Here is a 21,898-nt window from a genome sequence, read left to right as displayed (position 1 = left end):
ACAATCGAAGCTGAAATTTCCTTGAGATGATATAATGTTTCACTCAGTTGGATCATGTACAGTGAATAACCATCAACAACAATGTGGACTGGAACAAATTACCTGCTTCACAGAAGTTTCTTTGACCCCAATTCTTAATCACTTCTCAAACAGAACTATCAGTTTGAAACACACCGCTGATACTTAATGGAAACGGACACACAATACAACGTGTGTGTAAAGTGTGTTTATGTGCTTCAGTGTGGACTCCACAAGTACGAATATCATAACCTTCAAAGAATAAAAAAAATAATAACCTATTATTATTATTGTTCCAGAAACACATGTTGTATAATGTATTTTGTCATTATCATTTTTTAAAGAATACATAATGGCAAGTGATTAACAGTAAACATCGGTAACATTTTAATTATTGTAAAATATAATATAAGTTAAAACATATATAGGACCATATTAACCTTGAACTGAGAAAAGATGAATATACATACATATGCTGCCAATAAAACATTCATGGCTGAAATTTATTGTCTGCAATTTCCTTTTATAAATCTGGTAACATGCACAGCGATATATTTGCAGTTTGCTGATCTCAGCTGAATACGTTGCCATACGTGAGCATGCATGTGGTCAGTTTGACTCAACTGTGTGTGTGTGTGTGTGTGTTTGTGTGTGTGTTGCTCTTTGGCCCCATCTGTCTCAGTGACTGTTGTAAAGCTGTTTGTGTACATCTTCCGATAGTTGTGTGTAGGTTCATATCAGACCTGATGGACCATTCCCCGAAATTTTTGTCTGTATTACTTCTCAGCTGATGGATATCTTCTGGTCAGTTCAGTGAAATACTTTATGCTTTTGTGGCATTTGTCTGTGTGTGTGTGTGTGTGTGTGTGTGTGTGTGTGTGTTTTTATTGGGAACACTTCTTGGGCATTTTTTTGGATTTGATTGGTCTTATTATAGCATAATCCCATTGTTGGTTTGTGTTTTTAATTTGTACTAAGTGTTATTTCCCCTCCATGTTTGTATTTGTCTTATCCTCCCACCTGCACATTTAGCCGTCAGACGAAAGAGGTTTTGGATCTTTTGATCTCCAGTAACACTTACTTCACATTGATGAGGAGTACATAAACATTTAGTAATATGTTTATAAGACACTATAATGTGGTGAGGATGTAGGTGTTTGTTAATGTAGTTGCCAACAACTGTATTTCCTTCTGTGGGCGCGGAATCAGGGTGGGCTGGTGTATAAACAAACAGTGAACGAGAATATCGTAAAATACAGCTGTAATAATATAATGCAAGATTGGGGGACGTAAAGTAAATCATTTATTTTTTTATTTTTTTACGTAGCGTTAGATTTCAACTTGTCTTTGGGTGAGTTCTGAGCAGGGTCGTGACCTGCTGATGTGAGCTTGTGAAGGCCGTTGTGACACTGTGTTGGGTTACACAAATACACTTCTCTTGATTTGTTAGGGGGTGAGTTTGTTTGTGTGTTACAGTGTGCTGGTAATAAAGTCATACTAGTGTTTGGATCACACTTTTAAAATGGGTTTATGGCTGTATGTGGCCTTCACTTCAACCTTTTTACACCCCGTTGGGAATAGATTACTCCATCTGCAAACTTTGAACCTGCTATCTCTACATATACTGTGTGTGTGTGTGTGTGTGTGTGTGTGTTTGTGTTTGTGTGTGTGTGCGTGTGTGTGTGTGTATATGCTGCCCCAAAAAGGTGAGAATCAGTGATTGCATGTCCTTCATTAACAGAGTCATTGGTTAATGTGTTACTTGTGCGTTGGCATTTGCACACAGAAACACACACACACACACACACACACACACACACACACACACGCATTTCAGCTGGAGTAGAACGGGCACCCCAACTGATAAGAGTATCAGCCCTGTTCTCTTTTAGGGTTGCTTCAGGTTATGTACACTTCCACACATTGTCAGTGTGGTCTCCTTCCTATTCTCTCTGACCCGCTCTGTGTTTCTGGCAAATATGACAGGAATGTGGCAGCTTTAGTCCACTTTGTCTTCTGTTTATCTTTAATGTGTTTATCAGTGTGTTGCCAGCAAAGTGACTTTGAAAATATTACTTCATTAAAACCTGCAGAATTTAGATTTGTTAGCAACACTGAAGCTGCCACAGTTGAAAATAGATCGTCATTTACAACTTGACTGACCTTGAGAAAACTCATCTATCAGGCTGACAAAATACTATGTCACAGAAAAGTTATACCTTCAACAGGTTTACACTAAAATGCCTCAGGCTCTTCTAATATGGCTGTGGGTATACGTAACATGCAACAAGAAAGATAGTAGCCAATAGCAGACAAACGTGCTCCTATAGGCGACTGCTCAAGTGGCATATGATGTAGCTCTGATGAAATGACCTTTTGTTAACCTCTTCATGGCTTCTCTTCAGTTTGCTCTCAGATGATGTGGTGCCATTTGTTCATTGCATGGATTTAGAGATGGCATTGCCTCCACTTCTCACTAAATTATGGTCAGACTGAAATATCCCAACAGCTTTTGGATGGATTGTCTCCCACTGGATGAATCCTGGCGACTTTGGTGAACATTTAATTTAGCGCCATCGTCAGGTCAAACTTTATACTTGTTCAGTCCTCAGCTTCAGCTCTACCGTTAGAATCCTGACTACACCGAGTAAACATCGTACCTGCTAAACATCATTGTCTTGGCCTGCTGACTTAAGCATTTAGGTCAGAGCACTGTTTCTTTATGCCTTTATTACAGAGATTACAGTAGGGAGATTACAGAAAAGGGGTCAGTAGTTGTTTCATAAATGAAAAAGGCAAAGAGGCAGGATCACCTTGATGGTTATGCAGCAGAGATTTGTCGCTTGTTTCCTGCCAACAATTTTTAAGATGACGTGTGTCAGCTTCACACTGGTCATGTTTCATAAAACGTTGTATTAAAAATGAACCTTCTCTCGATATTTTAATTGGGCAACTTGGGGCGAATGGTTTTTGTTCATGTTGTCATCTTGGAAAAGAAAAAAGAAGCATTTGAATAATTTCCTGTGGCGTCAATTGAGGGGAAAATCTCTGTGTTTGAGTTTTTCCCATCTCATTTGATTATGAGAGGAGAGAACACATTCACAGAGCTGTGAACACAGTAACTGCGAATATGTCAACCACACGCTCCTCATGACTTTTCCCTGATTGTTGCCAATCATCACCTTTCGTCACACCCTCTGTCCTTTTATCCCTTCCCTTCCCTTTTGTCTTATTCCTTATCAGCTGAGAGAGAGAGAGAGAGAGAAGGAGAGATTGAAAAAGGAGAAAAAGGTGGGGGTTACCTGTGCTGACTGGCCCCACCTCTCCCTTCTGGCCACTGAGAATAAGTAAACACTAAACCAACTTTGCTCACCTCCACACTCAAACACCCAGACACATCAGGCGAGGGGACTGCTGCAGCCTGTCAACACCAGAGGAGGGTGAACGGACAGAGACCAAGTGTGTGTGTGTGTGTGTGTGTGTGTGTGTGTGTGGCACAGGTGTGAACGCGCAGAGTGGCTCCTCAGAGCAAAATACACAACTGCATCTGATTGGTCCGCCCGTCGACATCCGCGCTGCGCAGATCGGGATACAGGTACAGTTCTTAACATCTGTCTCTCTGAAGGTCTCAGAAAAAAAAGTTCTGCACAGAGAACGTCATCGTGTCACCCTGTGAAACCTTTTGTTGCTTCCTCCAAAATCCTCTTTGACACTAAAAAACATTTCAGCAAAATGTTATTCTGAAACTGTCAGGTCTCTTTACGATAGCTTTTTGCCTCTGCCCTCCGCGTTAAATGGTTTGGGAGTGCTTTTGTTTGACTTTGTGAACCTCTCTACGACCCAATCTTACAATCTTGTGATTGAGACAATCCAGAGGAAGCAGCTTTTGTGCTCTGCGAGGATATGTGGCATGCTGCTTTGTCTGGACAGAGTCACGGTTTACCAGACTACCCTGTTTCACCACAAAACAGGGATACAGACAGTAGAGGCGTGTAAACCAATCAGTGCTCGGAATAGAGATCAAGATGTCCTTACAATGAAACCAGCGGAACCAGTGGAGTGGCATGGCACTGTTTGTGTGTGTGTGTTTGTGTGTGTGTGTGTGTGTGTGTGTTCAGGGTGGGGGATAAAAAAAATGCTTCAGTGAATAACTGGAGAGGCTGGTATTATTACCTTTAGACTTCCGGGTTCTTCGTCATATAATATGTGGACTTTTACCCCACCTAAGGTGAGCTGTTTGTTTTGTGTGTGTCTGCGTGCGTGCGCACGAGTGCGTGTGTGTGTTTGGACACGACAGAGAATCCAGTGATCTGCTGCTAAATTTCATTCATTTAAGTTGCATTCCAGTCTGTCTGTATTGAAAAACAGGTTCATTTAACCTTCTTTTTTCCCCCGAGATGATCTAAGATACAATTTGAACAAACTGATTGTGTTGACAGAAATGCTATTTCAGCTGCATATTATTGTAATGGTGCCATTGAAGGAGTCTGACACACATACACACACATACACACACACACACACACACACACGCACACACACTCTTAACTGTGTTTGTCGACAGGGTGTACCCTTGTTTGAGCACAAAGTCTGTATGAAGGTTGGCTCTTTTGTCTTTAGTAAGCCTGTTTAGTAACTGTGAGTGTGAAGGATGCTGAAATACAAAATGGGGTTATACGTGGTCTTTTATTGTTTTATGTGTCAAGTATCACCACATCTACACACACACACACACACACACACGGCAGCCCACTAAAGCCTGTGTCACGAGTGCGGGACGTTGTCAGTGTCAGTCATATTTGTCTGGAACAATGTCTGCTCAGGCCTTGGACAGGCTGATTGGCCTGTGGAATGTGTTTGCCTAAGAAAGCAAAGCCCCTTTCAGCTAATGCTAAAGCTAAAGCAGCTCTTATGATTAGTGATGACTGCGTAGCTGTGTGAGAGGACGTATGTGGCAACACTCAGACTTTTCTTGCTCCTTATTAAGACGGGAGTCAAAGCCTTTCTGTTTATACTTCACGCATTAGACTGCGATCTGTGGTAGAAATGTACGTTTAAAGTCTTTATCAATGCTGATGAGATGAAAAGTGAATAGGAAAATGCAGTAGTATCCTGTTGTGTTGCATAAAATTGTGGCATTTGAGTATAAATCGTGGGGTTTTGAGTGGACAAATGTGAAAGTCCTGACGGCAGGGGGGCTCTCAGGGTAAATGAACTGGAATCATCCTTCAGTGGTGAAGCTGGGGTGGGCTGGAGGCGGTCACTTACGCACTCCGTCTGACCTGAAATTCTTCGGGCCAGTTTCACTTTGAAGGGTTTTCTAACACTGAGGGAGGGAGGCCTGCATGAGGAGACTGGAGAGGGAACATTTGGTCCTCTCTCTGTTCGTTAGCCTCTCTCGCTCCTCTCTCCATCTGGTCTTTCACACACACACACACACACACACACGCGCATGTACGCACGCACACACACTCTCGTCTCTCCCCTCCCCACCGCTCTTCTTGGAGCTTGAGTGAACCAGAGGAATGAGGGTGACAGGTACATGGATGGAAAGAAGAGAAAATCAGACAAGAAAAGGAGAGGAGACGGCAGAGAACGGTGGCAGGGACAGAAATGAATGGGGGCTCAAAGTATGTTACATGTAGATAAGATCCTAATTCTATGAAATGAAGTTTCTCAACCTCTGAGCCTCTGAGGCTTGTTTTGGGTTTAAAATGATTAATCAATGACTCAATCAACCGGAAATGATCTGCGGCCATTTTGATTGTCACCAGGAAAAGGTTCCTTTTACAATCTTTAAGCATTTGCATCTGAAAATGCAACATTGAATCCTTTTTGAAAAGTTGATATAGGGAATGAAATTTGTAGAGACAAAAGAAGTTTCTGTGTGTTTTTGCTAAATGAAGTTGAATCATCATCGAGTGAAGATGTTTGAACTGATGACGAGTGAGCTGGAGTGTGATCACTTATGGCAGCCACACTTTAAGTTAAACAATAAAAAATTCAAGTGGAACATGTGTACAATGTAATAATGAAAATTTATCTGAATCCATTTGATGATTATCGAATGGTTAAAGTTCAGGTTTGAGATTTGAGACCTTTTGGGGTTTTGGACTGACATCACTATTTGAAGACGTCACCTTTGGGATGTGTATTCTGATATGTTGAAGACAAAAATAGTTAGTTAATAGTCGCTGGAAATGTTATGCACTAACTGCACAAAATCATAGCCATGCCTCCACACACTGTAGTGTAAACATAGCTCCTCCAAAAACAACGCGATTGGACAGAAAACAGACAAACTTCAGATAGCGCAGCTTCCTTCTCCTCGATCAGCAGTGTGACTTAATTCTGCATCCTGCTCCGTGCTGTCGCAGTCGGCGTGCTGACAGTTGAGCTGCGTGAACCACAGTGTGAGGACATCATGTGTCCTGAGGGGTCAACCACAGTTCTCACTTCTCTTTCATCAAGTCCACTGTTTTGTGGGGTTTTGGTCACCTGCTGCAGCAGACGCTGATAATGTGCCGTGAGTGTCTGAGAGTTAACGCGAAGGGACTAAATGCCTCTGTTGTTCTGCTTTATATTTGGTGGGGGTTATGATCAGAGGACATTTTGCTGCTCGGCCTTTTCAAGACCAGTAAGGAGTTAGGCAAATAATCAAGCTCTTGATAGAAGTCATAACGGGAAGTTATTTGTCATTTGTTTGTTCCTGTCTGAGTGAAACTACAGAGTGTGGGACCAAACTGTGCCACAGGTTGTATCACTCTACAGAAATAAACTGTCGGACCTAGGGTCTTGTGATCCGCTACTCATTTACTTATATGGATGACTTGTAATAATAGATGGCAGTCGTACAGCCTCTCAGGCCAAGATACTGATTACCTCTACCGCTTTTCTGCTGACTTTATTCCTGCTTATTCACAGATTTTGCCTATGTAGCAGATCCCACCGTGTGTGTGTGTGTGTGTGTGTGTGTGTGTGTGTGTGTGTGTGTGTGTGTGGTGACCCTGGCCTTAATAGAGACCTAGCTTATCAGAGATAACCAACAAAGTCTAAGAAGCACTCTCTAATGTGATTACTTATGACTTAGTTCAAAGTCAGTGTGTTTTCAGCTCACACTTGTCAGGGGCACTGTTTTATTGTAAAATTACAAATGTCAGTACGATTAGATCCATACTACCATCGTAAATGAAACACTGCATGTGGAATCGTTCACGTCAGTTTCAAGGGGCCAAAGCATATTTGGTATTTTTCTTATTGTTAACAAATTCCATTAAAAGACCCAAACCAACAATTAACTACTGACAAGTACAACAGACATCATGCCTCTGAGCTGCACAGTTGTCCCAAAACACCAGGACAGTGTATACAGAGTTTGAGACAAAAGTAAATACATGTATATACCGTCAAAGACCACACTTCAGGTGGATTGAGAGGGGAAGTAACCTATTTCCTTATTTTTTTTCATGCGTTAGTTTGAGTGTCAGTGTGTAAGTGCCTGACAAATGATTTAGTGAACATGTGCAATGATTAAGGGGCAATACATGTTCCATAGGTCCCTGCTCATGCGCCCTCCTGCGGGGTTTAACAGTTAACCGTTGACCTGATGGGCTGATGATCCCGTTGTGCGGTCACCTGAACGCCCGGACCCTCTGACGCACGTCTGGCTCCTGATTGGCTCTCGCTGAGGATCAACAGTTAATCTTTGATTTGGATTGACCCCCTCGACTTCAAGACTCACTGACTCCGCTCCCCAACAACAGCGCTGCTGCTTGCGTCCTGCTCGCAAAGATTGCGTGCGCCCACGCAAACACACACCTTCACATACGTATTTTTATACGCACACACACACAGACACACACACACACACACACACACACACACACCTTTATGGACACACCTTTCTGGCACAATTCTTATTCAGTCCACTCCTTCTGATGTCATGGTAATTGATTTGACAGTTTTATAACTGACATTTCATTATGCAAACAGATTAGAGGTGCTACAGTCCATACATAGCTCCTTATCTATCGTTTGTGCTTTAATCTCTTCTTTTCTGTCTTGCTGGTCTTTATGCTAAATAGACTTTCTTCTTTCCTGTTTGCTCAGTCGTTAAAGGAGCAGAGCTGGTTTCAATAGCAGCTGAAAATCCGCACACTGTTGACCACACACTGTGGCTTTCATCTCTCTGTCCCTTTCACCCCAACTGCTCTCGCCCTCCCTCACTCCCTCTTTCCTTGACCGAGGGGAGTTTTTGTTCGACAGAAACTCTCATCTGGCTGCTTTCTGTCTCTCAGTCGTATCTGCTCTCTTGACTGCCCAGCAAGGTGTGTGTTGTTTGCTCAAGTTAAGCTGTGCTAGGAACATGTTCACCGTTGTTATGTACAAAAAACACACGCACACACACATAAAGACACACACACACACACACACAGAGGAGGAGGAGAGAGAGAGAGGGAGACTAACGCACAGTCTCCTGTGCTGACATGACATAAATGACTTTAGTCGTAGCCCCCAGTCAGACTTTTCAAATGTCCCTTTCTCTGCAAAAACACGAGGAAGTGCTGTTCAAACCCAAGTTTGAACATTTTCTGGGCATTTTGCCCCATTTCTGCAACTCTAAGCAGAAAAACCCTTAGAACCCATTAAAACTACATTTCCCGTCTGCCCTCTCTCCGCCCACTCATGTCACTTGTTTGTCTCTTTATCACTGTCAGAGTCGACATTTTCACGTTTGCGTGTGCATCGCTGCCATTACTTTACTGAAGAAAAAAGTACCAATGTATTTATGTAAAAGCACTCGGGTACAGAAAAAAGTTCTGCGTTCCTACTTCCTGAATCCTACTTTAGTAAAACTACAGCAGTTTAAGTAGCGACATCTACTCAAAGTATCAAACGTAAAACCCCCGACTGATATTACTGTGCGATGCACGGAATATAATGTTATTAAATTGTTGGACCTGATGCATGAGTGTGTGAGCAACAAGTTTGAGAAGTTTATAGGTGATTTTTATTTGTGCTTCATATCTGAAATGGAGCCCTTACTAGACAAGTAAAAAATCTGAAATAAACAATACAAACTACAGCTGACATAAAAGACAAAAAAGTACAATGTCCCTAAGATACAGTATTATGTACAGTGGCTTAAAATGGAGAAAACCCAAGTAAGAAATGTACAAGCTATTTATATTTAAGTTAAATGATTTATGTTTGCAGCATTTGAGTGGATGTCATCAATCACTTTTAACTACGGTGATTTGTGTGCATGTTTCTGTATTTAACACACACAAACCTTTAACTTGTAAATAAATAAATCATTTAAAAGTCAAGATTTCCTTAAAAGCTCGAATCTGCTGCACATACACACTCACACAAAGTACCTGTTTTAGCTCCACCCACCTCTACGCTCGGCTCACAGCTTTGGCTCAAGAGTGTGTGTGTGTGTGTGTGTGTGTGTGTGTGTGTGTATGCAGAGGAGGCTGGCCCCTGTGCTCAGTGCCCTGCTGTACCTGTCTCTAATGGAGGTGGACTAACACTCCCAGAGCAGGCGGCCAAGCAGCGGAGCACTGTGAAACAACAGGGGTAGCTATGCTCACATCTGACCTCTCTCTGCTTCTCCTTCCCCTTCTCTTTTCCTCCACCATCCCTTTGTTTTCAGTCTCACTTCCCCTCTCCCCTCTCTCTCTCTCTCTCTCTCTCTCTCTCACTGTCTCTGGATTCCTCATCTTTAAATGATGATTTGCTTTGACTTGAAACTGTAGTGGAGTGTAATGAGTAAAGATGATCATTTTGTAGTTACTGTATGTTTGTGTATCTATCTCCCACGTGGAGGCTGGTTCACAGGGTATTTGCATGAGTTGTTTAGTATGTGGACACTAGCTGTGATAAAGTTACCTGTTGGGTGTGTTAGGATTGAAGAAAGGAGCTGCTCCTGCTGCCTTGTGACCCTGTTGTTAGAGGCTGCTGGGTGGGCGCTGTGAGTCGGTCGCCCCCACGTGTTCATGTGTGTGGCTAAGATGGCTGCTTCCTTAAGCCTGTTTTTTCCTTCAGTACACTGGGTCATTGTCACCCATGATAGAACAGCAAACTGACAGCTGCATTGTTCTATAGATTTTTAAACACACTTGGATTTTCTTTACTCCCTAATCTGCAGCACTTGGCGATCACAAGACGGTGACATAAAATCTCAGATGTCCTTCCTCTTTTTTGGCTGTGGGTAATTACGCTTCAATAACGCCACGGCTTATTTGCTTATTTGAAAGAAAAAGATGGAATTTGCCAGCATCAGTGTGTTCGTGTTTACGGGCTGGAGACCCCATAAAAGCTTTTTTGCCTGCTCATAAAACAATTCAGTCCCCAACAACATGCTGTTAATACGTAGAGAGTCAGGTGCTTCTATCAATCATAAACACAATGTAATGGGCAATCTCCACAGCAATCACCAGAACACCATCAAATCCTCGCTCTTCAACTTCCTTCACCTCTCTGACATATGAGAACCTTTGACCAGGTGAACTTTGTGTCTGAGCTATTAATGCTTGCATGGGTTATGTTTTGCCCGATAGCTGCTGCCTGTCAGAAGTTGAGCCACAACAAAAAAATATGTCAGGACAGAAGACTCACACTGTCAATTTCTTAAATTCTATTTTGTTTTTTCTCAGTGAGACGTCATCTACAAAACCCTTATGCTTTCTGTGAGTAAAGGCTGGGATTTGACTTCTCCAAGGTTAATCATTTACGTGTCGCTGACTCAGATTTAAAACACACGTACGCACACGTACGCACACACACACACACACACACACACACACACACACACATACACACCCTATGTATATGGTCAGAGCTGTCAGTGTTATTTTTTTCTCAAAATATAATTTTCTTTATTTCCTCTTTCGTGCTGCATCACTCGTAGCACCTTGTTATCTTGACTTTTACCAGATAAACTCGTGCCTAAAGATCCCACATACACACTCGCCATTCTATTTTTTTTTCTGGCAAAGGAAGGGAGATTGTAACAGACCATCTGAGTTTCACTTCACTTCTGACACTGATTGCTGTGATTTCCTGAGTCTCTCCTAAGAAAGGAAAACCTCAGCACAAGAGTGGTCAGCACTAAGGAAGTCAGGAATATCACCAAGTGGTCAAAAGCAGGAAGTAGGTTACCCCACACTGAGACAGAACACTGAGTGCATCAGCTTTTTGACAAACACAAAATATCCAGAGAAGAGATTCACTCACCCTGACTACAGTGTATTTTACAAAGTGTCGACCTCAGTGTCACATAACTTCTTTTTATCACAGAGCAGAACTCCCAAAGTGAATATTGTCCTCCCTTTGTCATTAGTTGGACAAGATAAGGCTGATAAGAGATGGAGTCATGTTAGCACTTCGCATGAATGAAGGAACAGGGGGAGGGCATACTGAGCTATAGATGCATATGGAAAGAAAGCAACACATAAAAAAGCTGTTTTAATGGAGCAAGCTACTGGGAATTTGTTGACTGATATGTTTTGTGTGCAATAAAGGAAACCTCATCCTCGGTGCGTACAGTCAGAATTCATTTCTTCATTAAAGATGTTCCCCTAACTTTGCCAAAACAACCTTTTCTTAATACAGTCTAGTGTCATCTTGACCTGTGTCAACATGTAGCAACCTAACCTAAAACTGGCTATAGATAGAAGGTATGAACATCATCGTGTGTCTCTCAACCTTTGTGTTTTGTTGTTTTGTTTCACACTGATCATGTTTTGGCATAATTTTTTTCTAAACATAACAGTAAAGGTATGAAATATTATATTATATTTAAATGTATATAGTATGTCCACTGTTCATGTTTTATTATATTCAAAGCATTTGTCTTTTTATCATATCAATTGAAGAAAGCTATTTGGTAGATAATTGTAAGCCATCCAGCATTGAGCAAAATAACAAGTGAACAGGTGTGTGTGTGTGTGTGTGTGTGTGTGTGTGTGTGTTTGTGTGTGTGTCTGTGTGTGTCGGGGGGTATTAGGTCAGGTCAAATGAGTGTGTGCGTTACCATGGTTGCTTGGGTTTTGTAGCATTTTACCTTTGCTGACTGCCTCACCAATCTCCATCAAAGTCTAGGCAATCTTATGACGCACAAAAAGGCACACACTCATTGCCTGCCTAACTAGCAAGAGGTTGTCTTTTTGGCCTATTTGCTTACACTACATAACGTTTAGCCAGACGAAAAGAAGTTTGCTCTGTAGGCTCCTATGATTTGTTGCTTTAGTGTCGTGTGCAGCATGGAGATTTGGGGATTTAAAATGCTGTGGATTTTTCCATTCTGAATACTGGCAGTGTTGGAAAATAACAGAATAAGAGGTTTATGCTCTGAAAGCCGATTTCTGATTGTTCTCTGTTCCTCATATAGGGCTGCAGGTCTTAATGAAGTGGCACACACACAAACACACACACACACACACACACACACACACACACAAACACACACATACACACCCTATGTATATGGTCAGAGCTGTCAGTTTTATTTTTTTTTACACACACACACACACACACACACACACACACACACACACACACACAAATATGCACAGAAAAAGCTTCACCCACACACTGTATAACTTTCATATTGATAAGGAGGTTGAAAGTCCAACTCCATCTCGTGGTGAGCCTAACAAGTGCTTGTGTAAGATAAATTATTGTGCACAGCTTCTCTCACAGCATGCATGTCATATTTTACACAGAACTAATCATACACTGTAGCTTAACAGGAGTTAAGCTTTATGAACTAACTTTCTGGCTATTAGGTTAGCTTGTCTAACTTACTTCAGACACACACATAATGAGCATGTGACCTAGTCGTACTCAGTGAACCTTTAACTGGAGGTTCCAGGGTTTGAAATCCTTCATTCCCACTGATAGGAGTCAAAGGTCACAAAGGGATCTGAGGAACTTAACAAAACAAGGTTGTAAAACTGCTGATAAGGAAATTCGCCCTGGGGATTTATAGATTCTGCCGTCTTGCTGTTCTATCCAGCTTACACTTTGTGTGTTGGTTAGTTTGTTTGCTACTCATTACCATATATGGCCCTTTGTGATTAAATGGCATTCTCTGAACATTCTTATATTTCTTACCTCTTTCTGGTTTCAGTTTTCTTCATGAATAAAAGTTGTGGTTGGTACAATTTGATTTGATAAACATGTCTTTGTTTGCCCAGGCCCCAGATCTGATTGGATGGTTATGCCAGAATGACAGCCGAAGATCCTGCTTCTTCCTCAACCATGAGCAATAACGCTGCCCCCTCCAAACCCTCCTCTGGTGCCTCTCACCACCCTCTCCATGGACAGATTAGTATCCCTGAGGGTGTTTCAGGTGCTTCCAATGAGCCTGCACTGGTGGCCCTGATGGAGCGCACTGGCTACACTATGGCACAAGAAAATGGTCAACGTAAATATGGCCCTCCTCCAGGTTGGAATGGTCCATCTCCTGCTCGAGGATGTGAAATTTTTGTGGGCAAAATCCCACGGGATGTTTATGAGGATGAGCTGGTCCCAGTGTTTGAGTCTGTAGGACGCATCTATGAGATGCGGCTGATGATGGACTTTGATGGGAAGAACAGAGGGTATGCATTTGTGATGTACACAGAGAAACGTGAAGCCAAACGCGCCGTGCGAGAGCTCAACAACTTTGAGGTGCGGCCTGGACGGCTACTGGGAGTCTGCTCATCTGTGGACAACTGCCGTCTTTTCATTGGTGGCATCCCCAAGACCAAAAAGCGTGAGGAGATTCTGGAGGAGGTTTCCAAAGTGACAGAGGGTGTACTAGACGTCATAGTTTATGCCAGCGCTGCAGACAAGATGAAGAACCGTGGCTTTGCCTTTGTAGAGTATGAGTCACACCGTGCAGCCGCCATGGCTCGCAGGAAGCTGATGCCAGGACGTATTCAGCTGTGGGGTCATCAGATTGCTGTGGACTGGGCTGAGCCAGAGATTGATGTGGACGAAGATGTGATGGAAACAGTCAAGATCCTCTATGTCAGGAATCTAATGATGGAGACCAGCGAAGAGACAATTAGACAGGTGAAATTTATTGATTGATCAGTTCACAGGTTGCAATGCAAATGTTTTTATTAGGTGAAAATGTTGATGAAACCATTTGCTAGTAGCGAGACTGAAACAATCCATACTTCCTCTGTCAACCAGGTATTCAGCCAGTGGAACGCTGGATGTGTTGAACGTGTGAAGAAAATCCGAGACTACGCCTTCGTCCACTTTACCTCCCGCGACGATGCTGTCTTGGCCATGGATCACCTAAATGGCACAGAAGTGGAAGGGTCCTGCATCGAGGTAACGCTGGCCAAGCCAGTTGATAAAGAGCAATACTCACGCCAGAAAGCCTCCAAGGGGGGAGTTCCTGCCACTCCAGAGCCTACTCAGCAGAGCTACGTATACCAGTGTGATCCCTACACATTGGCCTACTATGGTTATCCCTACAACACCCTCATTGGACCCAACAGGGACTACTTCGTCAAAGGTTAGAATTCATCTTTTCTGCTCTTGTTCTAGTTATGATCAGTTACAAAAGCCACATTGTTTCTTTAAAAGCCAACTCTTTTCGTAAATGTTGGTGTCAGTAGGAAGTCTTTTGGACAATGCACTGCTAAAGATCTCATAATGACATCCAACAGATGCTATTGTAGAAGCAATGACAAATGCGCCATCACTAATATGCATTATGACTCATGATGACTAAGATAACAATGATTTAATCTTTGCTGACGAGAATTTCATTTGATAAAATTCTTTATAATAATCTTTAACTTGATGAGGTTTTGTGGCTTAAAATCAGAGACTTGTTAAAAGGCAAAGAAAGAATAAGGTGATGGGCCAATGAATGCTAATCCCATTACCTTTGATTGATTAAATATGGTCTTTGGGTGGTAGCAGGACAATCTATTTGACTTTCAACAATCATTGTGTTTTGGTTTTCTCTCCAAAGGATCCCCAATGATACAGAACAATGGTAATCTCTCACATCCTTGTTCCTTCTTATTCCTTCAATGAACAATGAGCTTTCTTGCCATTTGACAAACTGTAAATTTTCTAACACCATCCTTTTCCTGCTGCGCTATCACCTCCCATTTCATGCTGGGTTATTGCAGAGATAACAGCAAAAATATGCAAAGATTTTGGACCACCAGTTCATAGTACCAAAAACAATGCACCAGATATAGATCACACTGTACCTAAAGAAGAAAAAAGTTAGCTCAAACATATATTGGTGATAATTTTACCCGAGTCCTTGAGATAAAATATCTTGAGAGGAGCTTTCAAGGAAGGTCTAAACTCGCCATAAAATCTTGCCATACATGTTGTCGTAAACAACCTTCAGCACAAGTTGCCCCTGCTGCCCTAGTCCGAAACCCCAACCCCTGTCATCGTATTACTTTAATTGTATTTTAAGCAGGTACTGTGAGAGGTCGTGGTCGTGCTGCTGCAGGTAACCGTACCCCTGGACCACGGGGGTCATACCTTGGGGGTTACTCTGCCGGTCGTGGCATCTACAGCCGCTACCACGAGGGCAAGATCAAGCAGACTGACAAGCCCTATGAGCTGATGCCCAGTCTGGAGCTTGCTGCCTCCGTCAACCCAGTTGGCATCAAACCTGGCACAAGTCAGTGAGATAGATATATCCACCCCTATCCTCGCCCACCTTAAAAGCCTGTACTAAACCTTCCAGCTCATAATTTCTGTCTGTCTCTCAGTCCTGTGTGGAGGAACTTTTTGTAAATCAAAGTAGTAGTAGTTGCTGGATGGTTATGTGCAAAGGGGCTTCCTTTCTCCTTCCAGTTAAGAATAATGGCACTAAATGTATGTCCTTTCTAGCATGACCAGAAAGTAACTGCTACACTAGGTACCTCATTCTTTCATTTCCCATAATATACGAAATGTGTCTGTTGAGACTGAAAACAGCACTGCATTTAACGAACAAAAAGGACTCGTTGTTAGGGGCATACTGATGAAATGATAAAAATACGATCCAGGAAGGGCAGTAATACACCCATGAGTTTAAAGCTTAGCAGATGCCAAAACATGCTGTTACCACTATCATCTTATCCTCTGTCATAATGACGGCCACGTAAACAATAGAAAACTCTGTTCACTTTACAAAGAGATTTACCTGGGATATTACTGACTGGTCAACACAGATCTTTGGTAGAATGCATTTCATGGAATTAAATTATTTGCCCGAAGACACAGCAGTCTGAGTGAAATCAAGGAGGCAGCCATGTTTTTTCATGCAGTGCTGCTCTTGGTCTGAACATGGTCTTTCACAATCTCCTTCTACACATGCACTCAATTCCTACTTTTGACTGAAACATGGTTGGCATTACTGTATGTTGCCTTTTTCTGTGAGTAATGGCGGAAAACAAAAAGCATGGAAAACAAAAAAGTAGTCAGTCGTCACAAAAGATTTGCTTTTTCCATTCACAATATGAATGCTGCTGCTTTCGATTTTTTGGTGTGACAACAGTTTCAGTCAAGATTGGAGTTGAAATGCCACACTAACCTTCACAAACTACAGATTATATCTTCTCATCTCTTGTTTTCTGATCACTCAAAGGTTGATATCAGTGCTATGTGGAGTCGTTGCCCATCTCGTGTGCAATGCGGGAGATGGGCAATGCATGATAATTTGAGCAAAAGTTGCAAGGTGGCTTGTTTTTGAAAATTTCATCTTCTGTCTAAACTAAACCAAAAACTCAAAAACAACCTATCAAAGAAAATAAGATTATGTATTAATGTGAGTGGACCCTGTGTGGATATTATATTGATGAATCCATTATTACTATTAATGTCATGTATTTGCTGATCGGTGGTCCCTTTTTGTGACGGGTCTTTCTTGATGCTCCCTCTCGAACGATTTGACCCCAGTCTGGAGCTCGCTCATAGGCCCAGTTTTTGTAGAATCATAGGATCACCACCAGACTGAAAATACTTTTGTCAACATGAAACAATGAGTGACGTTGTGTTCACCCTGTGTGTGATTGTGTATAAGTATGTGTATGTGTTGGAACATTGGGGTTAATCCACAGTTGAGCACCAACATAATCCGAATCACACCCCAACTCAAACTTGTGCAACCCACTAATTTTTCCCTTCTTGCCTAAAATGTAGTCCTTCAACTTGTCTCTCTCTAGTTTACCCTTCATTGCCTTCGTTTTTCCCACTCCTTTCACAGATTACCCTCAGATCTAGGTATGCCTGTTTCACAGGTGCATGTATGCTTGTCTTCAACCTTCATTTCCTGTATTTTGAATACAACCATCTCTTGTTACACTCTGTTGTGTGCTGTGGTTCAGTTTGTTGTCCAAGCTCTCATTCTTGTGTACTGTTTACATACAGTGGCACTGCAGACTCTGGGTGGGCAGTACCCAGTGTTCAGTGCGGCTCCTGCAGCCAAGCTGATGGAGGAGGGGAAGGTGCACACAGTGGAGCACCTTATCAATCCTCTGGCCATGCAACACCCTGAACACACCAACGCTACTGCTGCCACTGTTCTACCTGCAGTCTCTACCCCTCCACCTTTCCAGGTGTGCACCATGACAATGTTTAATGTATCACAAATGTGTGAAGGATTCTTGCTCATAAAGAAGTTCCTTGTTTGATGCACTGACGAGTGCCCCATAGTTACTCCATGATACAAAATTTTTATGAATCAGACTTTACACCAGATTAGGCCTAGAGTTTGACAGAGTACTCCACCAGTTCATGGCCCTTCAGTATATCTTTTGTTGGACCATTTAAAAGTGTAAAATCGATGACGATGTAAAACCAGTAGTTTCCCTTGAAAGGAAAATGCCAGTTTCATAGAAATCAATCAAAATATATTTTGGATGCATTCATCTTCTAATAAGTTATTAAAACAAAATTGTTAAGATGTGAATTTTTTAACATCCAAACCATTCTGGTGACTTGAAAAGTTGTATCCAGTTTAAAAAAAATGTTTTTTTAAAGATGATTTATCAAATTGTATTACTACTAACAGAAATGAGGGCTACTTTAACTAAATAACCAACTTTACATAAGTGTACATATCATAGGAGTTAAAGGTATATGATACTATTCAGGGAACTTGTCCAACTACAGTATGTTGGACTTTTCAAGGTTTAAACAACTAATCATTCAATGAATTCATTCTAGGAATCCACTCATTGTACACTAATGACCATGGACATGCTTTAGAAATCCTTTTGTTCACTCTATCCCTACTTTTTCCTTGTGCATTTCCCAGGGTCGTCCAATCACTCCTGTCTATGCCATGGCCCACAATGTACAGCGCATCCCCACAGCCGGTGGCCTGTATGGAGCTGGATACCTCCCCATCTCAAACTACGCAGCCAACTCAGCAGCTCTGGCTGCTCTGCAGAAGAATGCAGCGGTGGCAGCTGCAGCATACGGTGGCTACACTGGCTACACGATGCCACAGGCCTTCCCCGCCACGGCCTTCCAGCTGCCCTTCCATGATGTCTACCAGACATATTGATGCTAGGGCTCAGACTACATGAAACAACAGCGAGGTTATCCTGACTGTGACTGAATGACCACTGCAACATCTCAAGAAGTGTCTGTCCCATCATACAGAAACATCTCATGAACCTGTGAATCTCAAAGAGCTCTAAAGAAATGTGGTTTGAAGCAAATGTTCAGAGCACAAACAAAATGACAAGCTGACACCTCATATCTGTCCCACCTACTGGCCTCAGCATATCATGGACCCCACATGATAGGCGTAATTACACAACATCACTGTTTTCCACTGGCTATTAAAACACACATAGACAGTCTACTCACTGAGGAAACTTACCAGTATGTGGTGACAACTGTCCCCCACAATAACCACAATTCACAATAAAAACTCAGACACAACTTTCTTTCTTTCTGACCCTCACCACCTCGTTGCTGTGGCAACAGGAAAACGGAAGGTACATTCAAGTGTTTATGAAGAGAATATGAACATTTAAGGTTTTATTCTCTACAGGTCTCTCTTTTCTATTTTGGGGTAAAGTTTGTTTTCTGAAGCAGGAAAGATTGACCTGTACACAATGTTAAAGTTAAGTTTAAAGTTGGGAGGGATGGGGGAGAAAGAAAATTATGAAAATAAACAAAAAGTACAACAGGAACTACTGACAAATGAGGATATTACTGAAGATAGCTGTCTTTGAATCTACTAATGTTTTTTTCCCATTACTATATATAGTTTTCTAGAAAATACTACATGCTGTAGGTGATACTTTCCGTCCATGCTGGTTGAATGTGTATGCTTCAAAACCACCTTTGGTTTGGTACTTTTTGGTTTATCTAGTTTTATTTGAGTTTTGGTTGTTTTAAATGAAGGTTCAAAGTATTTTTCTTTTCTTTTTGCCAATAATTAATTTGCTTGTTTTTATGTCTCTGCTTTAACCTTTGGAAAAATATAGTACATCTTGGTTTGTTTGAAGAGAAGTAGCCTGCTTATTAATGTTGTTGAGATTCCCTGGGGAACAAACCATAGAGAAAGAAAACTGGAAAACTTTTTCAACGATAGACTACATGGTTTATCTAGAAGCCTTATCGAAAGTGATGTCTTCTACATGGAGAAGTTTCCCTTCCTCTGAAACTGCTCTGCCAGGGGACTAAGACTGAACAGATATTAGTTGTTTTTTCTCATTTATGTATGTTTTTAATGTTGTTTTTAAAATGTTTGACTTTTGAAAGGTGAACAAATATGGAGACATTTTTTCTATGTGGACTGGAGCGCTGTGTCTCTTAAAGTACTCCTCCATTTGCCAATGCAAACCAAAAACTTATGGCTACATACACTCCAATGTGATGACATCAGATAACCTTTCTGGGCCTTACTTCAGTGCCTTACATCTGAATGCATGTGCTACTCAATGCGTTTCACAATGCCTTTCATAATAAAGACTTCCATCTGTGCATAGCACTGGGGTCTTCTCCATTCATATTCATAATTAACAAGATTTGTGGTATTACCGTATTTTGGTGAGCCTAGTAGGTTTCAGTCGCTGCAGTCAGATGTGACAAGGCTATGTCTGTCCTCTAGTCTCATCTCTGAATGATCCTGCAGTAACACTCCATACGTTTGTCTCCTCTTTATTTCTTGTCCTCCAAACTGTGCTTGACCGAGATGCACTTAAAATGTATTTATGAAAGGCAAGATATTGCCACTTTCCGATGAAGAGATATTAAAAACTGAGCATGGATTAATGTGTTATTGGGCTAGTTGGCGTGTTTCATTGTCTATGTGTCGCAGATAAAGCATAAAACAGAAAATAACCCTTATGAATGTTCAGTGGGCACTTTTAAAACTGCAGTGTGTTGAAAACAAGTGTAAAATTGAACTGGGAAGAACTGGATCAATACCTCACAAGTACAGTTACTGTGCATGTGTTGTATGTACTACAACACACAAACATAACAGAGGCGAGCAGCTGCTGATCATGAGTTCACTCTCCATAACAGCCATTTTTTTTTAAATGTAAGAACATGCAAAACATTTGTATGCTGGTTTATATTACATTTTTTCCCATCCATTTTTTTTCATTCAGTGTTTGAGTGGATTTTATTTGCTATGTTTCAATCAGCTCCTCAGATTTTTAACACCATTTTACACACAAAGTAAAATGATGACTTTGACTTTGGCGATGCCTTTGATGTTGTGAAGGAGATCATGACTAAGTTATTGATCCATGATATGAATTGAAAAGGTTTGACTATCCACAGCAAAAAAACAAACATCTATTTGTTTAATCTCTGTCTACACTTTTGTTACTTCTCTCCCCTCTGAAACTGGATTTCCTTTTGAAAGCAAACCGCTGCTCACTGCTTTCAATAATTTCTTGTATGAGGATATTATATTTAATATATGCATTATGTGTGTTGTGAATGAAGTGAGAAGAAAAGGTATAATATATTCTAAAACATATTTCTTTTCTTTATTTACACTTTGTTTAGGGATAAAAAGTCAAAGTAACAAAAGTAGAAAAAAAGTTGTTTTTGCCAAAGTGTCCAATAGTTTTTAAACATTCATGGTTAATGTGTTTTTGTTGTGTAATACTATGTTTGCTATTGTGAACCAGATTTGGTGTTATGAGTGGGGACACAGAGACCTTCTCTTTCTGCTTCATACTTTCATCCAAGACTAAAACTGGCTGAGTGAAGTGTGACGACTGGTACGCTGAGCTGTTGGTGTCACAACTTTGCTCGGCAGTTTTTGACTAAACTACTGAAGGTCTAATCATAATTTAACAACCCTGTGTTAGCAGACCAATAGTGTTCCCCTGGTTCTGCCTCCCACTCAGAACATCCGCTTTACTTTCTATTGCCTGCATTTCACCCACACTGCTGCAGTAGGACAAACTCCTGCTGCTCTTTGTGTCACCGGTGTGGAGCTACATGTGCCTAGTTTAATATAGGTATTAACATTTAAAGTCTTTCTAGTGTGTGCCTTATTGCCAAGATGTGCCCTTTGCCATACCTTTCTAGACATATGCAGACTATTTTCTATCTGAAGGTTTGTAAAAAAAAAAGAAAAAAAAAAGCTTGTTCGCCATTGTTATATTTATAGTGATATAGTAGATAAATAAAGCATTTTCAAAAGAATGCACTGCTTCATTTGACTGTTTATTTAATTCAATATGTCCTAACACACTGGAATTGGTACAAAACTTTGTATAATTTTAAATTATACCACATTACTATGAACGTGCTCTGGCCTTTGTTAATGGAAACCCATCCCTGACCTCATACTTCAGCTGCTATTAAGCAATGGTGGAGAGCGGAGAGGCAGCACAGTGTTTGGAGAATGTTTCATAAACTTCTCTGTGGC

The 21,898-nt window shown here is 41.4% G+C and overlaps 1 protein-coding gene across 11 annotated transcripts in view; it reads left to right on the top strand.

Annotated features, from left to right (window-relative positions):
- The window catches only part of rbm47 (RNA binding motif protein 47), a 30,256-nt gene extending 8,584 nt beyond the window's left edge, over positions 1 to 21,672 (top strand). For 4 of the 11 annotated variants that reach the window (XM_035637259.2, XM_035637256.2, XM_035637258.2 and 1 more), the window contains 6 exons: positions 13,224 to 14,085; positions 14,209 to 14,539; positions 15,005 to 15,028; positions 15,470 to 15,679; positions 17,413 to 17,600; positions 18,302 to 21,672. In XM_035637259.2, coding sequence (XP_035493152.1) covers positions 13,255 to 14,085; positions 14,209 to 14,539; positions 15,005 to 15,028; positions 15,470 to 15,679; positions 17,413 to 17,600; positions 18,302 to 18,553 — 1,836 coding nt within the window. In that variant the 5' untranslated portion in view covers positions 13,224 to 13,254 and the 3' untranslated portion in view covers positions 18,554 to 21,672. Of the gene's footprint in view, positions 1 to 3,364; positions 3,614 to 9,470; positions 9,601 to 13,223; positions 14,086 to 14,208; positions 14,540 to 15,004; positions 15,029 to 15,469; positions 15,680 to 17,412; positions 17,601 to 18,301 lie in introns of those variants that run through there. The other 7 variants (XM_035637260.2, XM_035637261.2, XM_035637262.2 and 4 more) reach the window with 7 other exon arrangements.
- The last annotated feature ends 226 nt before the right edge of the window (positions 21,673 to 21,898 follow it).

This window comes from Scophthalmus maximus, chromosome 8 (genome assembly GCF_022379125.1).
Source record: "Scophthalmus maximus strain ysfricsl-2021 chromosome 8, ASM2237912v1, whole genome shotgun sequence".
Taxonomy (NCBI): Eukaryota; Metazoa; Chordata; class Actinopteri; order Pleuronectiformes; family Scophthalmidae; genus Scophthalmus; species Scophthalmus maximus.
The sequence above is the reverse complement of the archived record's forward strand: the minus strand, read 5'-3'. Positions and strand labels throughout refer to the sequence as shown.